The sequence below is a fragment of the Alexandromys fortis genome, unplaced genomic scaffold, assembly GCF_014885135.2.
Source record: "Alexandromys fortis isolate MF-2015 unplaced genomic scaffold, M_Fortis_MF-2015_v1.1 scaffold_5, whole genome shotgun sequence".
Classification (NCBI taxonomy): Eukaryota; Metazoa; Chordata; class Mammalia; order Rodentia; family Cricetidae; genus Alexandromys; species Alexandromys fortis.
The window spans coordinates 5,427,912-5,450,590 of NW_026067924.1; the positions used below are offsets into that span (position 1 = coordinate 5,427,912).

The 22,679-nt window shown below is 42.7% G+C and overlaps 1 protein-coding gene and 1 long non-coding RNA gene across 4 annotated transcripts in view; one reads left to right on the forward strand and one right to left on the reverse strand.

Moving 5' to 3' along the window:
* Window positions 1–22,679, forward strand: part of F13a1 (coagulation factor XIII A chain) — a 406,032-nt gene that overhangs the window by 46,577 nt on the left and 336,776 nt on the right. For 2 of the 3 annotated variants that reach the window (XM_050142345.1, XM_050142343.1), the window contains exon 2: window positions 11,569–11,634. The exons of the other annotated variant lie outside the window; for it this stretch is intronic. Coding sequence is in view for 1 of the 2 variants with exons in the window: in XM_050142343.1 (XP_049998300.1) it covers window positions 11,569–11,634 (66 nt within the window). In the remaining variant the exon portion in view is untranslated. The remainder of the gene's footprint in view (window positions 1–11,568; window positions 11,635–22,679) is intronic. 3 annotated transcript variants of the gene reach the window in all.
* LOC126501590 (uncharacterized) overlaps window positions 10,385–22,679 on the reverse strand; it is a 29,462-nt gene continuing 17,167 nt past the window's right edge. The window contains exon 3 of the long non-coding RNA XR_007591720.1: window positions 10,385–11,090. This is a non-coding gene — a long non-coding RNA (uncharacterized lncRNA). The remainder of the gene's footprint in view (window positions 11,091–22,679) is intronic.

A 22,679-nucleotide genomic window follows, 5' to 3' on the forward strand; every position in this document is an offset into this window, starting at 1 on the left:
ATGTGGGTGCCTGGAATGGAACGAGGATGCTCTGCAAAACCAATGCTCCCAACTGCTGAACCATCTTTTTAGCCCCACATAGGATCCATATTTTTAAAATTATGTACATATTTGTTCCCTGACTGTATGGGAATTGCTGGGAAATTTGTATGTTTTGTGACTGCATTCTTTACTTACACGAACAGCACCATGCTGTAGCTTTCATTCCCCTGTCTGCTTTTGTTTCTTTATGCTGTGTTGCCGAAATGATGCATTGAGATGACTGAAGCGAATATAGCTCACTATTTCTGATTATTACCTAGTTCATTGGAGAAATGTTTTTCTGGGTTCCATGGAGGCGCCCTCCAAGTATCAATATCATAAAGCAATAATGAGATGGACCCGGCATCAGGCTGTGAGTAAGTTTATTTGCATACCTAGAAGTTGAGATTAGTGGGTCATTGATGGGTAATTAAGGATGTTCTTAGCATGGAGGTTAAAAATGGCCTCAGTCATAAGATCCCAACTGGTCTCATGGTACAGGGCTCGTAGAGTATACATTAGCAGTTCTCAGCCTTTCGAATGCTGTGAACTTTCAACAGTTCCTCATGTTGTGGTGACCCCCCACTCATGAATTATTTTGTTGCTACTACATCACTGTAATTTTTATACTGTTATGAATTATAATATGTGATATGTGACCCAAAGGGGTTGTGGTCCACAGGTTGCGAACACTGGTATGCATGTTCAATGCTTTGTGGGTTGGTAAAGATTCCAGGGGTTGCATCTTTCTGTTCTATCGTCTGCTGAAAGCCAGTGTTGTTTCCTTCAGTGGTCACAAGATTGCTGTCACTGATCTTGACACTGCACACAGACATAGTCAAAGCCAGAGAAGGAGGGGTTACAGCTGCCCATCTAGCTCTCATTTTATAGCGGGAAAGCATTTTCTCAGAAGTTTTTTTATAGATCCCAACAGGTCTCACTGGCGAGAATTCCATTTGTTGAAATAGAGGACAGGTAGAAGACGCCTGGAACCCCCCCCCCCCCCCCCACCAAAGTGAAGGACATTCTGCCAGTAGGGGAAAAGCAGAGGCTGTGCGGTACTTTCGAATATGTGATGTCTATTCTTTTGTATATACATAGTGTAAGTATTTTGAATGCTGTATCAAAAAACTCTTACCAAAATGTCACTAAGAAACAAATTGTCACGAGTGGACTGACTCCAAACAGTAGGTTAATACCAGTCATATTTGTATGGGGCAGCTGGAAATTCAGCCCCGTGGGACTGGAGGTCAGGATCAGGGTGGATCAGCGTTCGTTCCTCCACGAGTCTCTCACCCTCCTCAGATTCAGGTTTCATAAATGGGAACGATCTTCTCATGACAAATGCAGAGGCATGAAGGCTCAAGCCAAAACATGAGATCACATTTCAAACCTCTGCTCCATCTCCACTCTTAGCACAATCTTGGTCCAAGACAGCCACATGCTAAGGTTTAAAGTCCAGGAACAGTGAAGGACACATGAAGTCTACTGTGAGACAGAACTGGATCGCACAGCCAAACACAGTGAAGACAGGACATACCTTTTTTTTTTTAATGGATGTGGCACAGGATGAGGGATCAAAGACATTTGAACTACAAATTCATAAAACGGAAATCAATATTTTCTCCTATGAGCAATATAAGAAGCTCCTATTAACCAACATTGTCATCAACATTTGGTATTATCAAAGTTCAATTTTTTGCCAATCAAATGGCAATAAAGTAGTTTTAAAATTATATATCTATGAATATCAAAGAAAGTAGGTAAATTTTTTTCCACCTACATGTTTGGGTCTCTTCTGAATTTTGTGTTCCTCGTCATTGGAAACTAAAAACTTGAGTTTCCTATATTTTCTCTTATTAATTTATAGGGATTACCCTGCATATAATATTGCCATAAACTCTTGATTCACTTTGGATGCTGCACAGTTCTTATCTCATCCTGTTATTTAACGTAGTAACTTTATTGTTATTGCAGTGTACAGAAATCCTAAATTTTGTTGCGATCAACCTTCTTTTACTTTGTGTTTCTGGAGTTCTTTCAATACACCTCAGTGTTAATTTGAAAATTATATTGATTTTGATAATGTATTTTTTGTCTGGATTTTATTTTTTATCTTTCAAGATTTTCTCTGTGTAGCTTTGTCTGTCCTGAACTCACTACGTAGCCCAGGATGACCTCGACTCAGAGAGCCACTTGCCTCGCCTCCCGAGTGCTGGGATTAAATGCATGCACCATGCTTCCTAGTTGTCTTGTTTGGATTTAAAAGTAATTTAGACTTGTATTTTCAAGTGTCACAAAGTCGACATTTTCCTTCATATTGCGATGATTTCCAAATATATAGTCACTGAAAATTTTCTAGCCTTTTCCACTTGTATTTCTGTCATCTAACATGTTCTCAACATTACTTGGCCGTTTCTGCACTTCCATTGATCTAACATTAAAGAACTTAGAAAAGGCCATATGGAAACCAGCTATTGTAGAAACTTCCTAAAATCTATATGTAATTTAAAATTAATTACCCTATATTGGTGAAAAATAACCTCTCCCAAATGTTCTAGGCTATCAAACAAAAAGTCCAATGACAAGTGTGGGTTACCTTTTCTTGAGTCATTGGTCAGCAGGATATGATAGATCCCAAACATTACAGACTATTGCCACTGATTGTGATTAACCCCCAGAACTTGGTGTTAAGTCTCACATATTTGAATGACAGAACATGAAGATATTCACTTGGTACCAACCTGGCAGCTGCATCCTTACTGGCTGGCTTTCATAGTGTTAGAGGGCACTGTGCTCACTACCACGGAGGAAGGTAATCAACAGTCTTAACCAGCTGTGAACACTGTGAGTGTCAATACCAAGTGATTTGGCAAGATGCAACCATTAGTGCGATAGTGACATGAATATTATCAAAGCTACCAACCACTTACAAACTTCAATTTAAGGTCCATTCCACAAGATGAAACTCATGTCTGGTCCTTTGAACTGAGTCAAGAGCCTAAGACTTGATAGCTGATAAGCCCCAGAAAAGAACCATTATATTATTCTGCTAAATGGACACAATACTAAATTGCCTCCTAAATATTTATCCTCTGCCCATAGATTAGTGCAATGTTCAACCCTCACTGAAGCGTCTATCTTGCAGATGCTCTGTCTCACAGAAAATGGAGGTTAGTATAGAGACCCACATTGATCAAAGTGTAGAGAATGGAACCTTGGAGGGTTTAGTCCTTAATGGGACATCTATATCACAGCCCCCTTCCCAAGGTGGAGGGAGAAGAAAGATCATAAGAATGACAACAGCAAAACAGTGCTTTCCAGACATAACAGGGCTGCTGCATACATGAACTGGCATCAGCTTACCACATACCATACTGATCACCAATATGAAGAGAAGCAATCTACACTGGGCATTAGCTTTTTGTTTGCTAGCCTATGACAGTGGTTTTGAACCATCCTAATGCTGAGACCCTTTAATACAGTTCCTCATGTTGTGGTGACCCCCAACCATAAAAATATTTCATTACTACTTCAGAACTAGCTTTGCTATTGTCATGAATCATAATGTAAATATATGACCCATAAAGGAATTGTGGCCCACAGGCTGAGAACCAGTGGTTAACGGCTTTTGGGAGATGTGCTATCCATGGGTATAGGGTAATTCCATTTAAATCAAAAACACCAATGATAGCCTTTGCTGGAGAGGTTGTGAAGAAAGGGGTACACTCATCCATTGCTGGTGGGAATGCAAACTTGTGCAACCACTCTGGAAAGCAATGTGGCGGTTTCTCAGAAAATTCGGGATCAACCTACCCCTGGACCCAGCAATACCACTCTTGGGAATATACCCAAGAGAGGCCATATCAAACAACAAAAATATATGCTCAACTATGTTAAAAGCAGCATTGTTTGTAATAGCCAGAACCTGGAAACAACCTAGATGCCCTTCAATTGAAGAATGGATGAAGAAAGTATGGAATATATACATATTAGAGTACTACTCAGCAGTAAACTCTTTTTCTATGTGCATATGTATATGTTTTTGAAGTTTGCACAATAAGAGGCTTTCATATATCATGGTGTGTCTAGGTGTGGATCTATGCATTTGAGACAGGTGCCTGTAGCCCCGAGAATAAGGAATTAGATCTCCTGGAGCTAGAGGTTCAGGTGGTTGTGAGTGTCAGCGTGACAGAGGTGCTAGAGACCATGTCCTCTTCAAGAGCCGTGAGTCGTCCTAAGTCTCTTCTACTTCATTCCCCTGTCCTTACAGTTCCTGACTGTCCACAGGGGACTTGTCCTAGTCAATAGTTTGTTCAGCTCTTGAGAGGAGGATGCCTCCTCTGGATTTGCATTTAACATTTTCCGGAGCTATTTATACTCTCTTCAAGTTTTCCCATCGTGGCCTTTGCTCTGGCTGCACTACCTAATTATCGCAGCCTGTTAAAGCAGCCGAGCTCATCAGAACCATCTCCTTTGGATTCTTTTAGCTTCCTCTTTACCCTGGCTAGCCACCTTACAAATATGTGCTTTTGAATAGAGAAACATAGAGACATGCTTGAAAAACTTCAAACCCTTCAAGACCCTTAGAAAACGCCCCAAGAGCCATGCGCTTACTAATGGCCTAATTTTCATATATAAAGGACAGGACCCAAAAGCTATTTGTAGCTCGTTTAGGGTAGTTAATGAGGAGTTACCTAATGAAGGGGCCGAAAAACAGCACAAGCGTTCTCCTGAATTGGCTTAATCATCTTTGTCTGGTGACGATCTATTCATCTTTTTTCATCTGAAGGTGTGACCCACTTAGATATCTAGTAACATATTCAGTCCAGTTTGGGTTGGTTTTGTATACAGAAAAGGAGTCATGCTTTAATGAGTGCATTCCTACTACATAACTCACCGAGAAGATAAACACGCTATGTAAGAGGAGGAAATGTATCTAATGAGCTCAGAACTGTTCAGCAGCTTCGCCAATGTTCAGCAATTTTATATTTTTCCCTTGCTTTGTCTGCACATCTCACTCTTCTTTCCAGCCTTGGTTGGCTTCTTTAAAAAGTCACTGTCTCCTGAAGCACGGAATTTTAAGTAACAGGACCGTGAAGTGACATATAGCAACACTGGAATTGTTGAGTCAGGCCGTCATCATTTCACAACTGTTAAAATACTCGCATTGGAAACTATGACTAATTCCCTCTAATTCTCAAAAGCCCTCTCAAGAGAAAACTCACATTTTGTGCTACTCAAATGCCATAAAAATGACTCCCTCCTGGCTCTTAGCTCAGCTCAGCAGGCAGCTCACAGAATAGCAGGTTGCTGCCCATGAGCCACTGTGGGCTGCGTTAAAAGCTCGCCCCTTAATTGTGCCTGAGAGATGAATAGGGTAGAACCCACTGTTCAGACCCAAGGTTGAAAAAAAAATTTGCTTAACAGATTCTGTTATGATTGCATCTTATAAGACTTCTACCAAATATTTAAGGACTTAAAAATAACTGTTTTTGATGGATTTGATGATATATTTAAATGGCAAATGTCAGATGCTGAAATTTAGGAAATTACAAAATTGAGTTCTTAAGACTTTTTTAAGATCTCTTTTTTAAAAAATTTTATTTTATGTGTATGGGTGTTTTGCCTGCATGTAGGTCTGAACGCTAGTAGGCTTGGTGCCTGGCGAGGGCAGAGAGGGTGTTGAATCTCCTAGGACTGGAATTACAGATGGTTGTGGGCTGTCATGTGGGCCCTTATGAATTTTATCCAAGGAAATGCTTTAGTGGTGCTGAACATGCTTTAAAAGTCTTCATAGATAACCCAAGTCCCTCTTGCCTTCCAGAAATCTCCATCTGGGGATCCAGTTTGTTCATCTAAATGACTTGCTGTCTTGTTGTAAATAGGTTCAATAAGGAACTGACATTTCTGCTCTTTAAAACAAAAAGACTCAGACTGTGTGATGCTACATATCAGAGACTCCTGCAATAGCTAAATTCAGAGTCCAAAAGCAGAATGTGAGGAGTCAGAGGGAGAGATGTGGGTCCGGTTTCTGTTTTCTGAGATGGGAAAGGTCTGGAATTGATATTCGCAGTAACATGAATAGAGCAAGCATTACTGGCTCTCTGGGAATCCCCTGCCTGGAATCTAAGCATTCCGTGTTTGACACTGGAAGACTAAAGCTGTACTCTATTTCCTAAATGGAAAAACTCACACACAGCTGAAGGGTTTGAGGCAGTGCATTCAAACCTCTATCTCCAAACCCAAAGGCTAGCAGTGCAGGAGGGAAGCTTGAGCTCTCCTCTTAAAAACAAAAAAACAAACAAACAAAACAAAACAACAAAAACTCATCAGATTTTTCTGGGATTGGGAAGAGAAAAGTTGCAAACAGCTTTGTGTCACCCACCAAAGTTTAAAAGTATAGAAGAGAGGAGAAATTGTCCTTACGTCCTTGGCCTGTCCCATTGAATGGCTCCTCACGATTCTCTCACAGCCCTTCCGTTGACTCTTAACCATTGTTTGCGGGCTTTGGTCATCCAAACCGTGCCTGAAAAAATGTGTAAGATCAGCTGCTTCTTCAGTGGAAAGATGAGTAGACAACCTCAGAGATGAGACCTGAGACTGGCTCTCACTTGTTGTTGCCCACATGGCTACGTGTTGTCTGACTTTTCGGAGAAGAGCTGAGAGCGAGAAGAGCGAGAGGGTCATCACTACCACACGTCTGCCTGTTAGCTCTAACTGCGTGGGTTTGGTATTGTGTCCCTGCTGGAGGCGAGAGAATCATCCCTGAGGTGGTCCCTGTAAGGCAGAGGGAGTCCTCTTCCCTGAGAATGCAGTCTGCTGGCCCCCCGGGCTCTGGACGCCTGAAGAAGGCACCTCCTGTGTAGTACAGTGGAGGACTGTTAGTTGTCAGACCTGAGTGCTGAATACTTTCCTAAACACCACAGACTCCCTAGTTGTCCCAAGGACAGCTCATGTTCCGTTCACAGTTCACAGAGGACGGCATGAGGTCCAGTTTAATGGACACCTTGGAAAAATGGCTGAGCCACATCTTGCATAACTCAAATGTGGCATCCTTTCAAGCTGTGAGATTTCTCAGCTGTTCTTGATCCAAATTTCTTCCGCTCAAGATACCAGTCTTACATGACACTTATACGTGATTTGATCTTACTGATAAATATCATGGTAAAAACAAATGACAATTTTAGAAAATGATTTTTTTTTTGTTTCCCAATTGGCAAGCCTTCACCCCCCACTCCCACAGACCTTGCCAAGAAAATTCCTTTCTCTTCCAACTATTGAAAAAAAAAAAAGAAACCCTCAATAGTTCTTACAGAAGATGGTGGGGTAGCCTTTTGAAGAAGGAGTTGTTTAAGAGTCTGTCTCAGGAATATTTGGTGAATCTGGCCTGGTGCAAGCCTTGTAATCCCAGTTACCCCAGAGGATGAGACAGGGGCATTGTGAGTTCAAGGCCTGCCTGGGCTACAGAATGGGTTTAGGGTCAACCAGGATAACTTAGTGAGACTTTGTTTCATAAAAGTAAAGGTGGCAATGCAAAGGGGCTGGAAGGGGGCTTAGTGGTAAAGTGCTTGCTTAATACAAACAAGCTCTAGGGAGGGAAAGAGAAAAGGAGGAGGGAGGGAAGGAGGGAAGGAAAGGGGGAAGGAAGGAGGGAGGGGAGGAGGAAAAGAAGGAGGGAGGGGAGGAGGGAGGAAAAGAGAGAAAGAGGGAAGGAGAGAAAGAGAAGGAAGGAGGGAGGGTGGGGAGGAGGGAAGAAGGGAGGGAAGGAAGGAGGGAGGGAAGGGAAGAGGCAGGGAAGGAGGGAGGGAGACAGTTGTATCAATGGAGGTTCTAATTGGGTAGATCTGGTTGGAATATGAAATCTGTGATTAACAACGTATTCAAGATAATTCACCCATGTTATGGGGCCAGAGGTCCAGGACAGATGGAAACCTTGGATCTGTTCCTGCCACTGTCTCTCCTAATACCAGCTCTCCAGGGCGTGCTGTAGAAAATCCCCCAGACTCTGCAGTCTCCCCTCACCTAGCCAAGTCCCTGTTGGAGAAATAAAAGGTAGCCCTTTAAAACATTTTGTTTCAGGCGCTCCACCGCAGGGCGTTTGGCTAATGCTGTGTGCGTTCACACTGCTCATCACTCCTCCTAAGAGCCTGGCGGAGCTGTCGCAAAGGCAGAGGAGCTTCTGGCAGCCAGATGGAAAATGGGTCACAGGACGAGCAATGAGGCTTTCCCCAGGACATTTCTGAGCGCCGTGATCCAGCAGGGGAGGAGAGAGAAACACAATTCATCCGGGGGGGGGGAGGGGCTCACAAACCCACACAGGCCACATGCCCCGTGGTGGGCGGGACTGCTGCTGTTTCTTCAGCTCTGGGGCTGTGCTCTGCCATCTCCAGACTGGTAAATGTGCTGGTTGGAAAGGGGATTCTCGGCAAAGTCACATCCTCAGGCCGTCTCTCTTTCCTGTTGTCATCTTATGTTCAGAAAGATCACCTTGAATGATGGGCTTGCAATCTCTGCCCTGGGCTCTGTCCTAGCTCCACATCTAAACCCCTGCTTGTCTGCTAGATGACTCTCAGATTAGAACACACTGTCCACCCCAAACAGATCTTCCTTCCAAATCTCCATTTTCACTCTCTTTCCTTCCTGGGCCATTTCCTTTCTACCTCACTTCTCACACTCTCGTGTTTAAGGATCAGCTGCCAAAGACTGCTGTCAATCATCCGACTGCTGGCTAAAGCTGACTCTTTAGGAGAATCTTTGATGAACAGTCACCAGAATTACACACAAGTCTGGAACCATAAGAGCGGAATGTCTGTGTCAATCCAAAGTACCACACCACCTTTCAAATCCACGCTTGCCTTGCCTGGGGATTGGAGACCTTCAGAGAGGAGAAATGTAGCCATGACTGCAGAGAGTTGTCAAAGCCGTGAAGACAAGAGCAGGGTGGGAGAACAGGGTGGTTCAGTGAGCATTTCTACGTAATCTTGGTCTTATTGCCTTAGCAGCATGATACAGGTTTCAAGGAGACAGCCCTGTTTTCTCGACCATTCGATTAGAAGCTGGAGTCATGCTAGCGGTAGTTTGGAAAATAGCCGCCTGTTATGACTTGATTCTGATATGTCCTTCGCAGGCCCTGCATGTTTCAAATACTTGTCCACCAGTAGGTTGTACTATCTGGGGAGATTGTGGAAGCTTTGGGGGGTTGGTGGGCCAGCTGCTGGAAGGGGCTCACTGCTGAAGGGTCTCTGAAGGTTGTACCTGGCCCCTAGTTCCTGTCCTGCTGTCTCTGCCTTTGGAAAACCCTTTTTGGGGGAACACCCACTGCTGTGGAGGACTCGTTCATCCACACCTTGCCCTCTGCAGTGAACCGAAACTATGAGCCAAACAAATCCTCTCTTCATATGTTGTTTCTTTCCGGCATTTTGTTGATGTTAATACATCATAGCTCTGTTGAGTAGCTTTTGTTACGGACATTTCCCCCCAGGAAAGGTCTATAGACCTCCGGGGATCAAGTCTTAACAAGACAAGAGCAAGGGATTTGTGCTAAACGCAAAAGACTTGGGCAAGTGTACATAGTGTTTAATTCCAAGTCCAAAATATGGAGACTGATTAATATGATTATTACCGTTAATAGCTAAAACTAGTATTTACTAATATATTTATATTTATTGGCATTGCTCTCGGTTCTTCCATCTGTCCTATTAGTAGATCTTCTCGATGAGGCGGCATTTCTTTTTTCTTCTAAGGCAGTTTTTCGGTGCTCTGTGGTTGCTAGCTTCCCAGCTAGGAGTCCCTGAATCAGTGCAGTTAGGTTTTGCTACCTAGTTGTGGTGGTTTGAATAAAAATGGCCCGCATAGGCGCGTAGGGAGTGGCATTATTAGGAGGTGTGGCTTTGTTGGAGTAAATGTGGTGTTGTCGGAGGAAGTGTGACACTGGGGCTGGCTTTTGTGGTTTCAGATGCTCAAGCCAGGCCAGTGTCTCACCAGCTCTTCCTGTTGATTGTGGATCCAGATGTAGAATTCTTAGCTACCTTCCCAGCACCGTGTCTGCCTGAATGTCACCATACTTCCCACCATGGTGGTAATGAACTAAACCTCTGAATTGTAAGCCAGCCCTAATTAAACGTTTTCCTTTATATGCCATGGTCATAGTGTCTATTCACATAATAGACAGAGGCAGAGCCAGGTGGATCTCTGTGAGTTCGAGGCCAGCCTGATCTATAAGAGCTAGTTCCAGGACAGGCTCCAAAGCTATAGAGAAATCCTGTCTCGAAAAACAAAACAACCAAAAAAAAAAAAAAAGAAAAAAGAAAAAGAAAAAAACAAGCAAAAACAAAAGCCCCCCCCACCAAAAAAAAAAAAACCCAAATCTTACTAAGACACTAGTTGTTTGTGCACTCTTTCCATTTCCTTGTTGGTTGTTTTCCTTCTCTGCTTCGCTGTCTTCAGTACGGGCTTCCCAGTGTTACAAGGCTCTAAGAAGATCATCCGTGCTCCAGGATCCAGTCATCTCTCTTCCTTCTGCCCTGGATTTTACAGAATAATGTTCATTGATCACGATATTTTCAAAGGGTAGCCTTGCTTGAGTGGTATGCTTGAGCTAAACTCAGTGCTTACAAAAACAAGACTCTGTATTAGGAAGTCGTCTGTGGAAGCCATGATAGACTCTCTTCTGCATTGTGCTTGCCTTGGTCCCGTTGTCTTCTTGGGCGTGTTTCAGCACCATGTGGAGTGGCCAGTGTGGGAGAACCTTCCCTACCGCTTGACGGCTCTCACTTAGCTCCAGTCCTCCCCATGAGAAGCAGATGCCTGCACAATTGGGCGGTAGATTTGGGTAGGCTGTGGACAGTGTCTCTTGGAGGAAGAGGGTAACTTGACTCCTGATTCTGGAAAAGCACAAGTTCAGGAGCCGGTGTCCTCTAACCTGTGGCTTCTGACTTTCATGTGGCCCGTGTTTGTAGAGAGAGAACGTTGAGCATTAAGAAGCCCTCATGAATCATCTGCTTCTTGGCTTCCCCACAGGAGCCATTGTTGGTCATTTCATCTTTCTTATGCGACTTTTAAGATTCCTGGGAAAGCAAAAAAGAAATGTTTTTCGTTCTTTTTTTGGTTGTGTCCCACTGGGACACCTTACAAAGAAATAGTGGGGCCGAAGAGAAGGGGAAGTAGGACATAAATTCGGAAATGCCCTAGAATGCTCTGAGTTCAGAGTCAGTGTTGGAAATGGACACAAATCATATTCCTCCAGGGGAAAACACCCTGCCCATTAAGAAAGCCCACAAGTAAAATGCACATTTTTCTGTATGCATTCAAATGCATGATTCTTAAATGATTTTTTTTTGCTGGATTATGCTTCCTGATGTATATACCATCAATATTATTTATTTCCAAAGGTGAGTTGGAAATGGTATGTTAATGAGTTAGAGGCTCAATTTAAAGTCTTTCGAAAAGCTAACATGCTTTTCAGTCAGCTGTCCGTTATTTTGTGTTTGAAACTCAATTATTTTTCGGTTCCATTACAGAGTGTTCCATTTCATTTTGTTTCAGGTTTGTACTGCAAGGCTGGGATCTGGAGGTTAAGCCTCCTACCTGCTTCGCCTGCCGTCAGTACAGGTCAGTGGTCATGCCTTTTCCGTCAGCAAAGGAAATGTCACCGAAGGGAAGCATGGAGTGGTTTCCATGGCAATGTGTTTTCAAAACAAAACTCAAACTAAAAACATTTCTGCACCTTGCCCCTGAAGTAGCTTACCCTAAAAACTGATGACATACGAGTCTGCTTTAAAGGGGCTGTGAGCATGGCTCAATGGTTAAGAGCACTTGCGGCTCTTGAGGGCATCTGGGTTCAGTTTCTAGCATCTGTACAGAAGCTTACAACCACCTGTAACCACAGTTCCAGGGGATCCAGTGCCTTCTTCCGACCTCTGCTTGCACGAGGCATGTATGTAATAGACACACATGCATACCGAAACTCACACACACACACACACACACACACACACACAGTAGATTTAAATTTAAGTTTTTCTTTTTTTAAAAAAATTATGCATATGAGGGTTTACCCAAATGTATCTCTGGTTACCACATGATTGCAGTGCCCAAGGAGGTCATAAGGGGGTATCAGATCCTTTGAGGCTGGAATCACAGATGGTTGTGAACTGCCAGGTGGGTGCTGGGAATTGTACCTGGGTATTCTAAAAGAACAGCCAGTGCTCTTAACTGCTTAGTCATCTCTCTAGGCCCCAAAGTAAAATTTAAAAAGAACCTTCTTTATAATATTTGCCAGGCTGGCCTCTGTGAGTTCGACATCTAGGTCTAGGTCTACAAGAGCTAGTTCCAGGAAGGCTCCAAAGCTACAGATAAACCCTGCCTTGAAAAATAAAACAAACAAACAAACACCAAAACCAACCAACCAACCAAAACCAAACCCCTTTCTCCCCCCAAAAACACCCCCCTCCCCAAAACAAAGAGTATTGCATCTCCCTGTTTGGAATTCTTCCTCATCATTTGAGGAGTAGACTCATAAACAACACAGTCAGGGAACAAGGGAAATGTCAGGAAACCCTGGAGTGAGTGTCAGGAAAGGACACTTTGTGAGTTGGCTCCCACTGGCTGAGGCTGGCTGCCCTGCCTGGGTGGTCCTCTCTTGAAAAGGTGCACAACTGTGTACAGTACATCCTAAAGGGGAAAAGGGAGAGTTACCTACTGCCTGTCATCTAATTGTTCCAGGGGAGCCCTTGGGGATTGTTGGTGGCTATAAACTATGGCTATAGTTTACTGTGAACTATGAACCAGTCATATCTGCTGATCAAATTTTCCAAGTCAGTTGTAATTGATATACTTTAGCAACATGCGGTGGTGTGGTTATTTGAATGTAATTGGCTCCCACAACCTCAGACAGTGGTACTAGTGGAAGGTGTGGTTTTGTTAGAGTGTGTATGGCCTTGTTGGAGAAAGTACATCGTTGTGGGTGTGGGCTTCGAGATCTTTCTATGCTCGGATACCACCCAGTATTTCAGTCACCTTCCTGTTGCCTGCAAGATGTAGGACTCTCAGCTACTATCCCAGCACCATGTTTGCCTGCATACCACCATGCTCCCCATCATGGTAATAATGGGAAGAAACCTCTGAAACTATAATCAAGTCACCCCAATTAAGTGTTTCATTTATAAGAGTTGCTGTGATTATGACATCTCTTCACAGATTTAGAAACCTAACTAAATCTGGTTCTGTCATGGAATATCTTGTTTTGTCTTTACTTGGTGATTGAAAATTTTGCTGTGTATAGTAGTCTGGGCTGGCATCTGAGGTCTCTTAATGTCTGCATAACACCTGACCAGGATTTTCTGGCTTTTATTGTTTCCATTTAGAAGTAGGTGCAATTCCAACAGATCTGCCTTTATATATTGCTTGGCCTTTTTCCTTTGCAGCTCTTAATATTCTTTCTTTATTCTGTATGTTTAGTGTTTTGATTATTATGTGGCAAGGGGATTTTTTTTTTGATCCAGTCTACTTGGTGTTCTGTAAGCTTCTTGTATCTTCATAGGCGTATCTTTCTTTATGTTGGGAAAGTTTTCTTCCAATATTTGTTAAATATATTATCTGTGCTTTTGAGTTGGACTTCTTCTTCTATACTTATTATTCTTAGGTTTTTTAATGGTGTCCCATATTTTCTGGATATTTTCTGTTAAGCTTTTGTTAGATTTAATGTTTTCTTTGACTGTTGAGTTTATTTCCTCTATTGTTTCTCCAGTGCTTGAGATTCTCTCTTCTATCTCTGGTATTCTGCTGTTTATGCTTGTGTTTACGGTTCCTGATAATTTTTTCACAATTTCTTTTTCTATAATTCCCTCAGTTTATGTTTTATTTATTGTCTCTCTTTTAGTTTTCAAGTCTTGAATAGTTTCTTTCATATGTTTGATTGCTTTTTCTTGGTATTTAAGGGATTTGTTGATATCTTCCAATGTTTTGTGTGTCTTTTACTCCATTTCTTTGAGGGAATTTTTCATTTCCTCTTTAAAAGCCGCAAACATTCTTCTGAAGTTATTTTTTTAGGTCATTTTCTTCTGCTTCATCTATTTTTGGTTGTTCAAGTTTTGCTGTTATAGGGACATCCGTTTTTACTGGTGTCGTGTTGCTCTTTGTGGTGTTGTGTGTATCCTTACCTTGTCTACCCATCTTTTTCTCTAATTGGTGTGGTTGGGGTTTCCTGTGACTCTGGGGATCGGTCTTCCAGGTGCCAGTGGATCCAAGGCTCAGATGGTTGCTCCTTATGGTGCAGTCATTGCCACTGTTCCAGGCATCCTGCTCGTCACTCCGTGCTCCTGGAGGTTGCTCTGCAACTCCGGTGTTTGATCTGCAATACTGGGGTGGTTCATGCCTACTCCCACAGAGATTGCTTGCTTGGGGCTCTTTCTGCTGAGGTTGTTGCCTTGGGCCTGCTCTGGCAGAGGTCGCTGCCTCATGCCTGCTCCAGCAGAGGTCGCTAATTCACGCCAGGTCTGGCAGAGGTCTCTGGTTTGGGCCTGCTCTCTCAGTGGTGGCTCCCTTGTACCTGCTCCTGATCCTGCAGAGCTCTCTGACTTGGGCCTGCTCCCTTAGCAGTCACTCCCTTGTATCTACTCCTGTGGAGTTTATTGCCTCAGGCCTGTTTCTGTAGATGTCTCAGGCTTGGGCCCACTCCCTCAGGGGTCCCTGGCTTGTGCCAGGTTCCACAAAGGTCTGTGGCTCTGGCCTACTCCATTGGAGGTTCCAGACTCAAGCCTGAACCTACAGAGGTCTCTGGCCTACTCCCTCAACTATTGTTCCCTTGTACCTGCTCCTGTGAAGTTTGCTGCCTCAGGTCTGCTCCAGTGGAGATAGCTGTCTCAGATCTGTTTCTGTAGATGTCTCTGGCCTGAGCCTGCTCCCATGAAGGTACCCGGTTTGGGCCTGGTCCCACAGAGGGCTATGGCTCTAGTCTAACTAAGACACACTGTTAATGTGATCAGCTTTAAAACACTATGGAGACACATGGTTAATGTTGCCAGCTTTATGGAATTTAGAAACAGCACGGAGACATACCTCTGGGAGTGTCTGGAGGGTGTTTCCAGGGAGGCTTAATTAAGAAGGAAAGACCCATCCCAAATCCGTGTGGCACTATCCCGTGGGATGGCAGTCTCTCGCTGGATTTATTTCTGATTCATTTGCCTGTATTTTCTCTTGAGTTTGTTATGGCGCTGGATCAAGATAATACGATTGTGTTCTCTGTCTATAGTAGTCAACACTGGGGACATAATAGCATCTATGAGCTTTATGAAGATGCTCTGCTGTCTCTTTGACCTGACCTTTGTAGATGAAGACTCATGTATAAGTAGGAAGTTGTTATATGAAGGCTGAAATAAAACTTAATAGCAAATGTCAAGCTTAAAGTGATGGAATGAGAGAAACTTTGATCCTCTGAAGAACTGGCCTCCATCCAAGGTTGTATAGAGAAGGGAAGGCAATAACCATGCTCAGTTTTAAGAATCACCTTTAGATCCTCTCCCTCTGCTGTGGCTCCCCTAGGTAGCTGTAAGCACTTGAAAGAAACAGGAGTGGATGAAAAGAACCAGTTCCTGAGATTTTACACAAAATACCTGTCAACAACAACCCATGGAACTCAGTTGGCATGGAGTAATGCATGTATGGTGGCAGAAACAAATAGAGGAGGCTTTACTATGCATTTCAGGCATTTCACTAAAAAATGAAAACTAGATTGAACAAAGCTGGGAACCCGGAAGGTAATAACCAGTTATGAGGCCACACTGAAATGCTCTTGTCTCCCTGACACATAACAGGCTTTGCTTTTTGGGTGGTGGAGGTGTCTGTTGATTATAAGCAACAGTTGTGGTTGTGTGTTGTGTGGAAGCCAGGTGTTAATATAATTTCCTGTCAAAGACACTATGACTTCCACGTTAAACATGATTATAAAGAGAACCTTCAATGTTAAGAGGAAGCCACAAGCACCTCTTTCAGCCTTACATGACTCAGAGGTTCTCAATGAATTAGGCATTTGGAGTTCCTTAAAAAGACCTCTAGCCGGGCGATGGTGGCACACACCTTTAATCCCAGCACTCGGGAGGCAGAGGCAGGCGGATCTCTGTGAGTTCGAGACCAGCCTGGTCTACAGAGCTAGTGCCAGGACAGGCTCCAAAGCCACAGAGAAACCCTGTTTCGAAAAAACAAAAAACAAAAACAAACAAAAAAAGACCTCTAGAGAGACAACTTGTTTGTTTGTAATAAGTAGACAATTAACCCAAAAATGAAACCTATTATAATTAGAAAACATGTGAATTTTGTTCCTGATTTTTGCACCACCTGGGCTCTGGGAGGCATGTATTCACACGTTTGAACTAATTGACCAGGCTTATTTCAGAAGACAGGATTTTTTGGGTTACTTCTCTGTAGGCCAAAGTAGTTCGTACAGTTACTAATGGATCCTGCTGTTCCTGGATTAATGCTTGGGCCAAGGGGAAAGACTAAGACAAAAGCACGATTATAAAGCCACCTGGTTTATAAGACCCTTATGGTTTACAGGATTTGTTCAGCTGGATGGTTCTGAGATACTGGGGGTATGGGTGAGATCAATACTTCAGGTTTGCCTCATCCTGCTGCTTGGAATCCTGCTGAGAATAGCTATAATTAAATGTTGTATGAGATAAATCAAACAGGATTTGAATCCTTGGGGGTCAGATTAATCATAATGATTGGCAAAGCAGATAGAGAAACTTGCCAAAAAACAAGGGCAGTGTTAGAAATAAAAGGTCTATATTCTGGCAAATAATTCCCCTTGGTTCTCTCGTCTTTTTACATGCGTAACAAGGAAGGAAGTTGTGAGGAAGGCCCTCATTCTGCATTATGTTTCAAGGATGATTATATAACAAAACAGTGAATCATTTGCAGTTCTTGGCAATTGACTAGTACTTGAAAATGGTATGAAATAAGTTAAAAACATGCAAAAGGCCTTCAATAGAATAGTTCAAAATCCAAGAACAAAATCAGACACACCCAAAGAAAGTAAAAAGTAAGAAAATACAGATGTAACAAGTAGAAAAGAAATAGCAATATGACATAATTAAACTCAACTCTATCAGTAATAACACTAAATGTAAATGTTTTAAACACTTCAATTAAAAAACAATGATGGTCAAAAGAAATGAAGCAAACGATATGCTACCTATAATGAATAGTCCTTACATATGAAAATTTTAAAAATGATTTTAAAATAGGACAGAAAGAAGACATGTCATATGTGTGAAAATAAAAGTGGGTTAGCTATATTATTTAATTAATACATTTCAGATAAAAGAATATATTACAAGTGTTCACTTAGTCAAGAACAAAAACAATCCAGAAAAATTTCTGTATCTCTAAACAGAGTTTTAAAATACATGATAGAACACAAGAGAAAATAACTTTATGGAAATAGCAATCTTCCTTTCACTAACTGATAGAAAACTAGATAGAAAATCAGTAATGGTCAACAGACTTTCTATCAGTTTGACCTAATTGCCGCCTTATAAAACATGATCAGCCGTAGAGAGTTCTTTGACTTTGCCTTAATAAAGTTGTGGGGAAGCACAAAGCTATTTTTTTTCCTTGGTGGAGGGGTTTGAGACAGGGTTTCTCTGTGAAGCCTTGACTGTCCAGGAATCTGTAGTCCAGGATGGGTTTAAACTCAGAGCTCTGCCTTCCTCTGCCCCCCCCCCCCAGTGCTAGGATTAAAGGTGTGTGCCACCACTGCCCAGGGCAGATCTCCAGCGTCATTTGTTTCCTCCCTCTCCCCCCATACCTATACCTTTGTTTGAAAGCAGAGAGAGGCAGAAGGAGCAGCAAGTGGCTCCCTCTACTGCTATAGTCCTCTTGGAAGTCTCAGGTATTGGGAACCTTGACCTTTGACAGTAGCTAGCATTGTTGGTCTCTGGGCTTACTTATATCTGAGAAGGATGTGACAACTGATGGCTTGACCCCTTATACAGCTCAATGGCAGCTTCTGCATTGACTTGGGGGCCTGTATTTGTTAAGACTGTACTCTAGAGTTGGGGGGTATGAGCAGCTAACATTGCTGAGGAGTTGGAGTACCCAGCAAAGTCATTTAGGAACTAGGTAAGAATGGCCAGGTGTTTGATGGTGGTGATGAGATCCTTATAATCTGCTGGATTCAGACTTTGCTCAGAATCCATGATTCAAGGCTCAAAAGCTGGGTACCAGAAGCAAGCTATGGAGCATAGTACTGCAGGAGGGAAGCCGCATAAGAGTTCCCAAGGACACCTCTGAGGCCATTGACTTCTCGTCAGCTGCTAGTTACTGATGCTCTGTGCTTGGAAACTGGAGTTTGAGTCTCACACACCAAGCATCACCCCCAATTGCACTGCCCAGCCCTGGTAATGGGAAGTGGGTATAAATCGCTAGGACCAGCTCTGAGGACACGGGAGGGAGGAGGGGCTTTCAGTGGTTGCCATGGTTGGTTTGAATTGTCAATGTGCTTCATTCAGTTTAGATTCCTCTGGGGGAAAGAGTCCTAATGAGGAGCAGTTGTTTAGATCAGGCTGGCCTGTGGCAGCTCGTCTTGATTGATAATTGATGTGGGAAGAACCTCAGCGAATGTGAGCAGCATTGTTTCATGGGATGGGCTCCAATGCCCAAGAGTGAGGAAAGCTAGCTGAGCATAACCAAACGGGCAGCATGGGCACTCTTACTTCTCTCTGCTCTTGGCTGGATGTGTTGTGACAGCTGCTTGGCTTCTTGATGTGACTTTCCCTCTGTGAAGGATTTGCATTTGTAAGTGGGATAAACTGGTTTCTCTCCTTGGTTGCTTCATCACCACAATGTGAGTGAAACTAAGATGGCTGCCAAGTGGCCACCGAGGCAAACACTTTCTAACTGTCAAGTTTCTGCTGCCTTTGCTTCTGCCCTCATTTCTCTCTGATGCTTCTGTTCCTTTATGTTGCAGCTTAGTCCCAATTCCTGGATGTGGCAGCCAAGGATTATTTGAGAAAGGGTCTGGTGTTACACTCCTAGGGAAGGGATCACAGGACAGTGTCTTCCAGCCCACTCATGACCCTGAGCAGCCTGCTTATATACCTCACAAAGACTTTTGGGCCAACCATAGCTACTTGTTTTCGACAAACTATAACCGTTTGTTTGGCCAAACATAGCCTTACCTCAGGATCAGCTGTAGTCCTTCCACAACAGAAAGTGGCCCCTTTCTGGCCAAGGAGGAGAAGGGACATTGTGACATGTGATAGCAAACCCTGGACAAATTGTGCCTTCAAGAGGTGGGCCAGTCACAGCAGTATCTAATGGACCTCTTGAAACACTGCCTCAAGGCATCTGTGGCGTGTGTAGGACACCTGGTACGGGCTAAAGGGTGGTCCAATTGCTGTTAGGGAAGATAGTTCTTTCTTTAAAAATTTGGGCAGTAAGAGAGTCTAGACCAGTGGTTTGCAATTTTTTTTAATGTTTCAACCTTTCAATGCAGTTTCTCATGTTGTGGTAACCCTAACCATAAAATTATTTTCATTACTGCTTCATGGCTGTAATTGTGCTACTTCTATGAATCATAATGTAAATATCTGTGTTTTCTGATGGTTTTAGGTGACCCCTGTGAAAAAGTCATTTTTGATCCCCCAAAGGGGTCTAAATCCACAGGTTGAGAAGCACTGGTATAGTGGCTGCTAACCCAACCCTAGTGTCATTGCTCATGCACAGGAAAATGAACATCAGAAGGCGTGCTTAAAAAGTAGATTTAAAGAATATATCATTAACACTAACAGCACTTTTAACAAATCTCAACAGTGTTTTGATGATGCTTAACACCTGCCCAGTGCTCAGGGGGTGGGGGACCATCTCATCAATCTCAGCTACTCATCGTTTTTCAAGAGCATGTGGGAAATTTAGGTAGAAGACACATAAAGACTTTGCACTAGTATTAATAACCAGAAGCAATGCTGATAAAAATGTGTACCTTAAAGACCACTCTGGTGATATCACCGATGGAAATGGAAATGTGGTTAAAAGGAGAAGAAAGTGTACTTTGTCATACAATAATAACGGACTTACCAAGTTCTAGTGAAAGGCTCTGGAAGTAGGCATTTAGCTGAGGGTATTTCTAAGAAAAGTGCTGAAAGAGAGTCTTGCCTCCTTTGGATTGCTCATAGCGAAACATAAGAAAAGAGAGGAAGAAGGAATTGTTAAGCAAGAGGAAGTAGAACTTGAAGGTTTTGATTTTTTTCCAGCTTAGCTATATTGCAAAGATAAAAAACTTTGCTCTCATAAGAGCTTAAACTATGTTTCCCCAAAGAGACTTGAAAGAAATTTAGTTAGGGTGGAACCAGAGGTTTACTAACTTAAGTATCCAGAAACAGTAGCAATTTAAGTTGAAGTGACCAAGGCTGGAATGAGATGGAAGAAGATTGTTGAACTTCTGTATTCGACTACTGCATGTATTACTCTTTAAGGTAGGGAAGAATGGCCCTAAATACATTTCAGAGACCACCAGATTAATTTTTAAAATTTTTATTTATTTAAAACAATTTTTATGTGTATAGGGATTTTGTCTGCTTGTGAGTGCCCATGTGCGTGCAGTGCCTTAGGAATCCGAAGACGACATCAAATCTCCCAGAGCAGGAGTAATAGACAATTGAGAGCTGCCATGTTGTTGCTGAGAATCATCCCTGGTCCTCTGCAAGAGCAGTTGCTAGTGTTCTTAATGGATGAGCCATCTCTCTCTAACCCTTCCACTAGCCCGAGTTTCAGATGCCTGAAGTCTTCGAGGCTGTGATCCACACCTAGAAGATCCTTGCCAATACAGATTTTGTCTGTACATGTGGGGTCATCACTTTCTGAAGGTAAAGACATTATTCTTGAGCCCTAAAGTCAGATAGTATTTGCCTTGTGAAGGTTTGGATTTAGGAGTCATTGCTTCCTCCTTCTTTGTAATTTCTCCTGTCCAGAATGGAAATGTTCATTTTGTTTCCATTTCTGAATTTTGAACTTTCCAGCCTCCAAAATTGCTGGAAATAAAAGTGTATTGTTTAAGTCCCTAGTCCATAATAATTTACAATTGCAACCTGAGAAGACAGAGACTTACCAGGAAGACCTTGACCCATGGCCTATATAAGATAACTACTTTGCGAAGATCTGCTCAGTGCTCTGTGTATTTGAGGCTTTTCTTCACTCACTGGTGGGAATACAAGCATGTGTTGTCCCTGGGGGTGGTAGTGCCTTCACCTTTCCATATCCTTCTACCCCTGGACCTCTTCATTTTGTGTGTGCAGGGATCAGTACTTAGTTAGCACTGAGGAGGAATCCCTGAAAACTTCCTGAGTTCTTGATGTTGGAATTACAGGCTGTAACATCAGGAAGCGTTTATCTCATTCTTATTATTTGACAAAGGAGACAAAGAGGTGGAAGGCTACCCATGTCACCGAGCCACTCCCATGTGCCAGGAGCCTTGCACATGTAACCATGGGACACTGGCAAATGGCCCATGAAGAATGTGGTCAGGGGCAGTTTAGGTGGGTAACTGAATATGTGGAAATTTGTAGGCACAGAAATCTCCTGGGAAGCCTGACACTAACAAAAATAATTTGGCCAGTCCCACAGTTTCAAACTCAGCACCCTAGAAAAGAGGCTCAAGATAAACATATTTTTAAATTTATTATTTTCCTTTTGTTGAAAATAGCTTTAATCCCTCCCTTAACATATCCTAATTATGATCCCCCCTTTACTCCTTCCAGTTTCTCCCTACATCCCTCCCATCTGGATCCACTACCATTCTGTCTGTTATTAGAAAACAAACAAGCTTCTAAGAGATAATAATAAAATATAATATAATACAATATGATAAGATAAAAACCAAAGCTAGCACACCAGAATAGGATAAAACACACATAAGGAAAGGCACAAGAAACAGTTATTGATGCAGAAGCTTGTTCACACACTCAGGAAGCCCCTAAAAACACAAAACTGGAGGCTATAAAAATATATGTAAAGGACCTTTAGGGTAAAAAGAAAGAAGAAAAAATATAAAAATAAAAGCAAAACCAACAACAAACAAACAGACAAACAGAAAAACTAAGAAAAGCCCTGATACACAGAGGTATGAGACAAAGAACCTCCAACGATGTTGCTGAGTTCATTTTCTCTTTGCCTGCTACCACTGGTCATATGGCCTGCCCTTAAGAATAGTTTGCTTCCCCAGTAAGATTCCCTTGGAAAAAAAAAAACCAAAATTTTCATTTGCAAGTAGCTATCAGTTGTAGACTGGAGGTTGCTTCTGGGTAAGGAAGAAGGCATGTATCTACTTCTCTTGGCTCTAGGATCCCGTCTGATGCAGACCCTTGCCAGCCCTCCGCATGCTGCCTCAGTCTCTTTGAGTTCATATGTGCATCTGTCCTATTGATTTAGAAGGCCTTGTTTTCTTGGTGTCCTCCATGCCCTCCTGGCTCTTAAACTCTTCCTATCTCCTATTCCAAAGGGTTCCCATAATTGAGGAGAGGGATTTGATGATTACATCCCATTTAGAGTTGAGTGTTCCCAGGTCTCTCCCCCTCTGTATATTATCTGGTTGTGGGTATTTGTATTTGCTCTCACCTGCTGCAGGAGGAATCTTCTCTGATGATGACTGAGCAAGACAA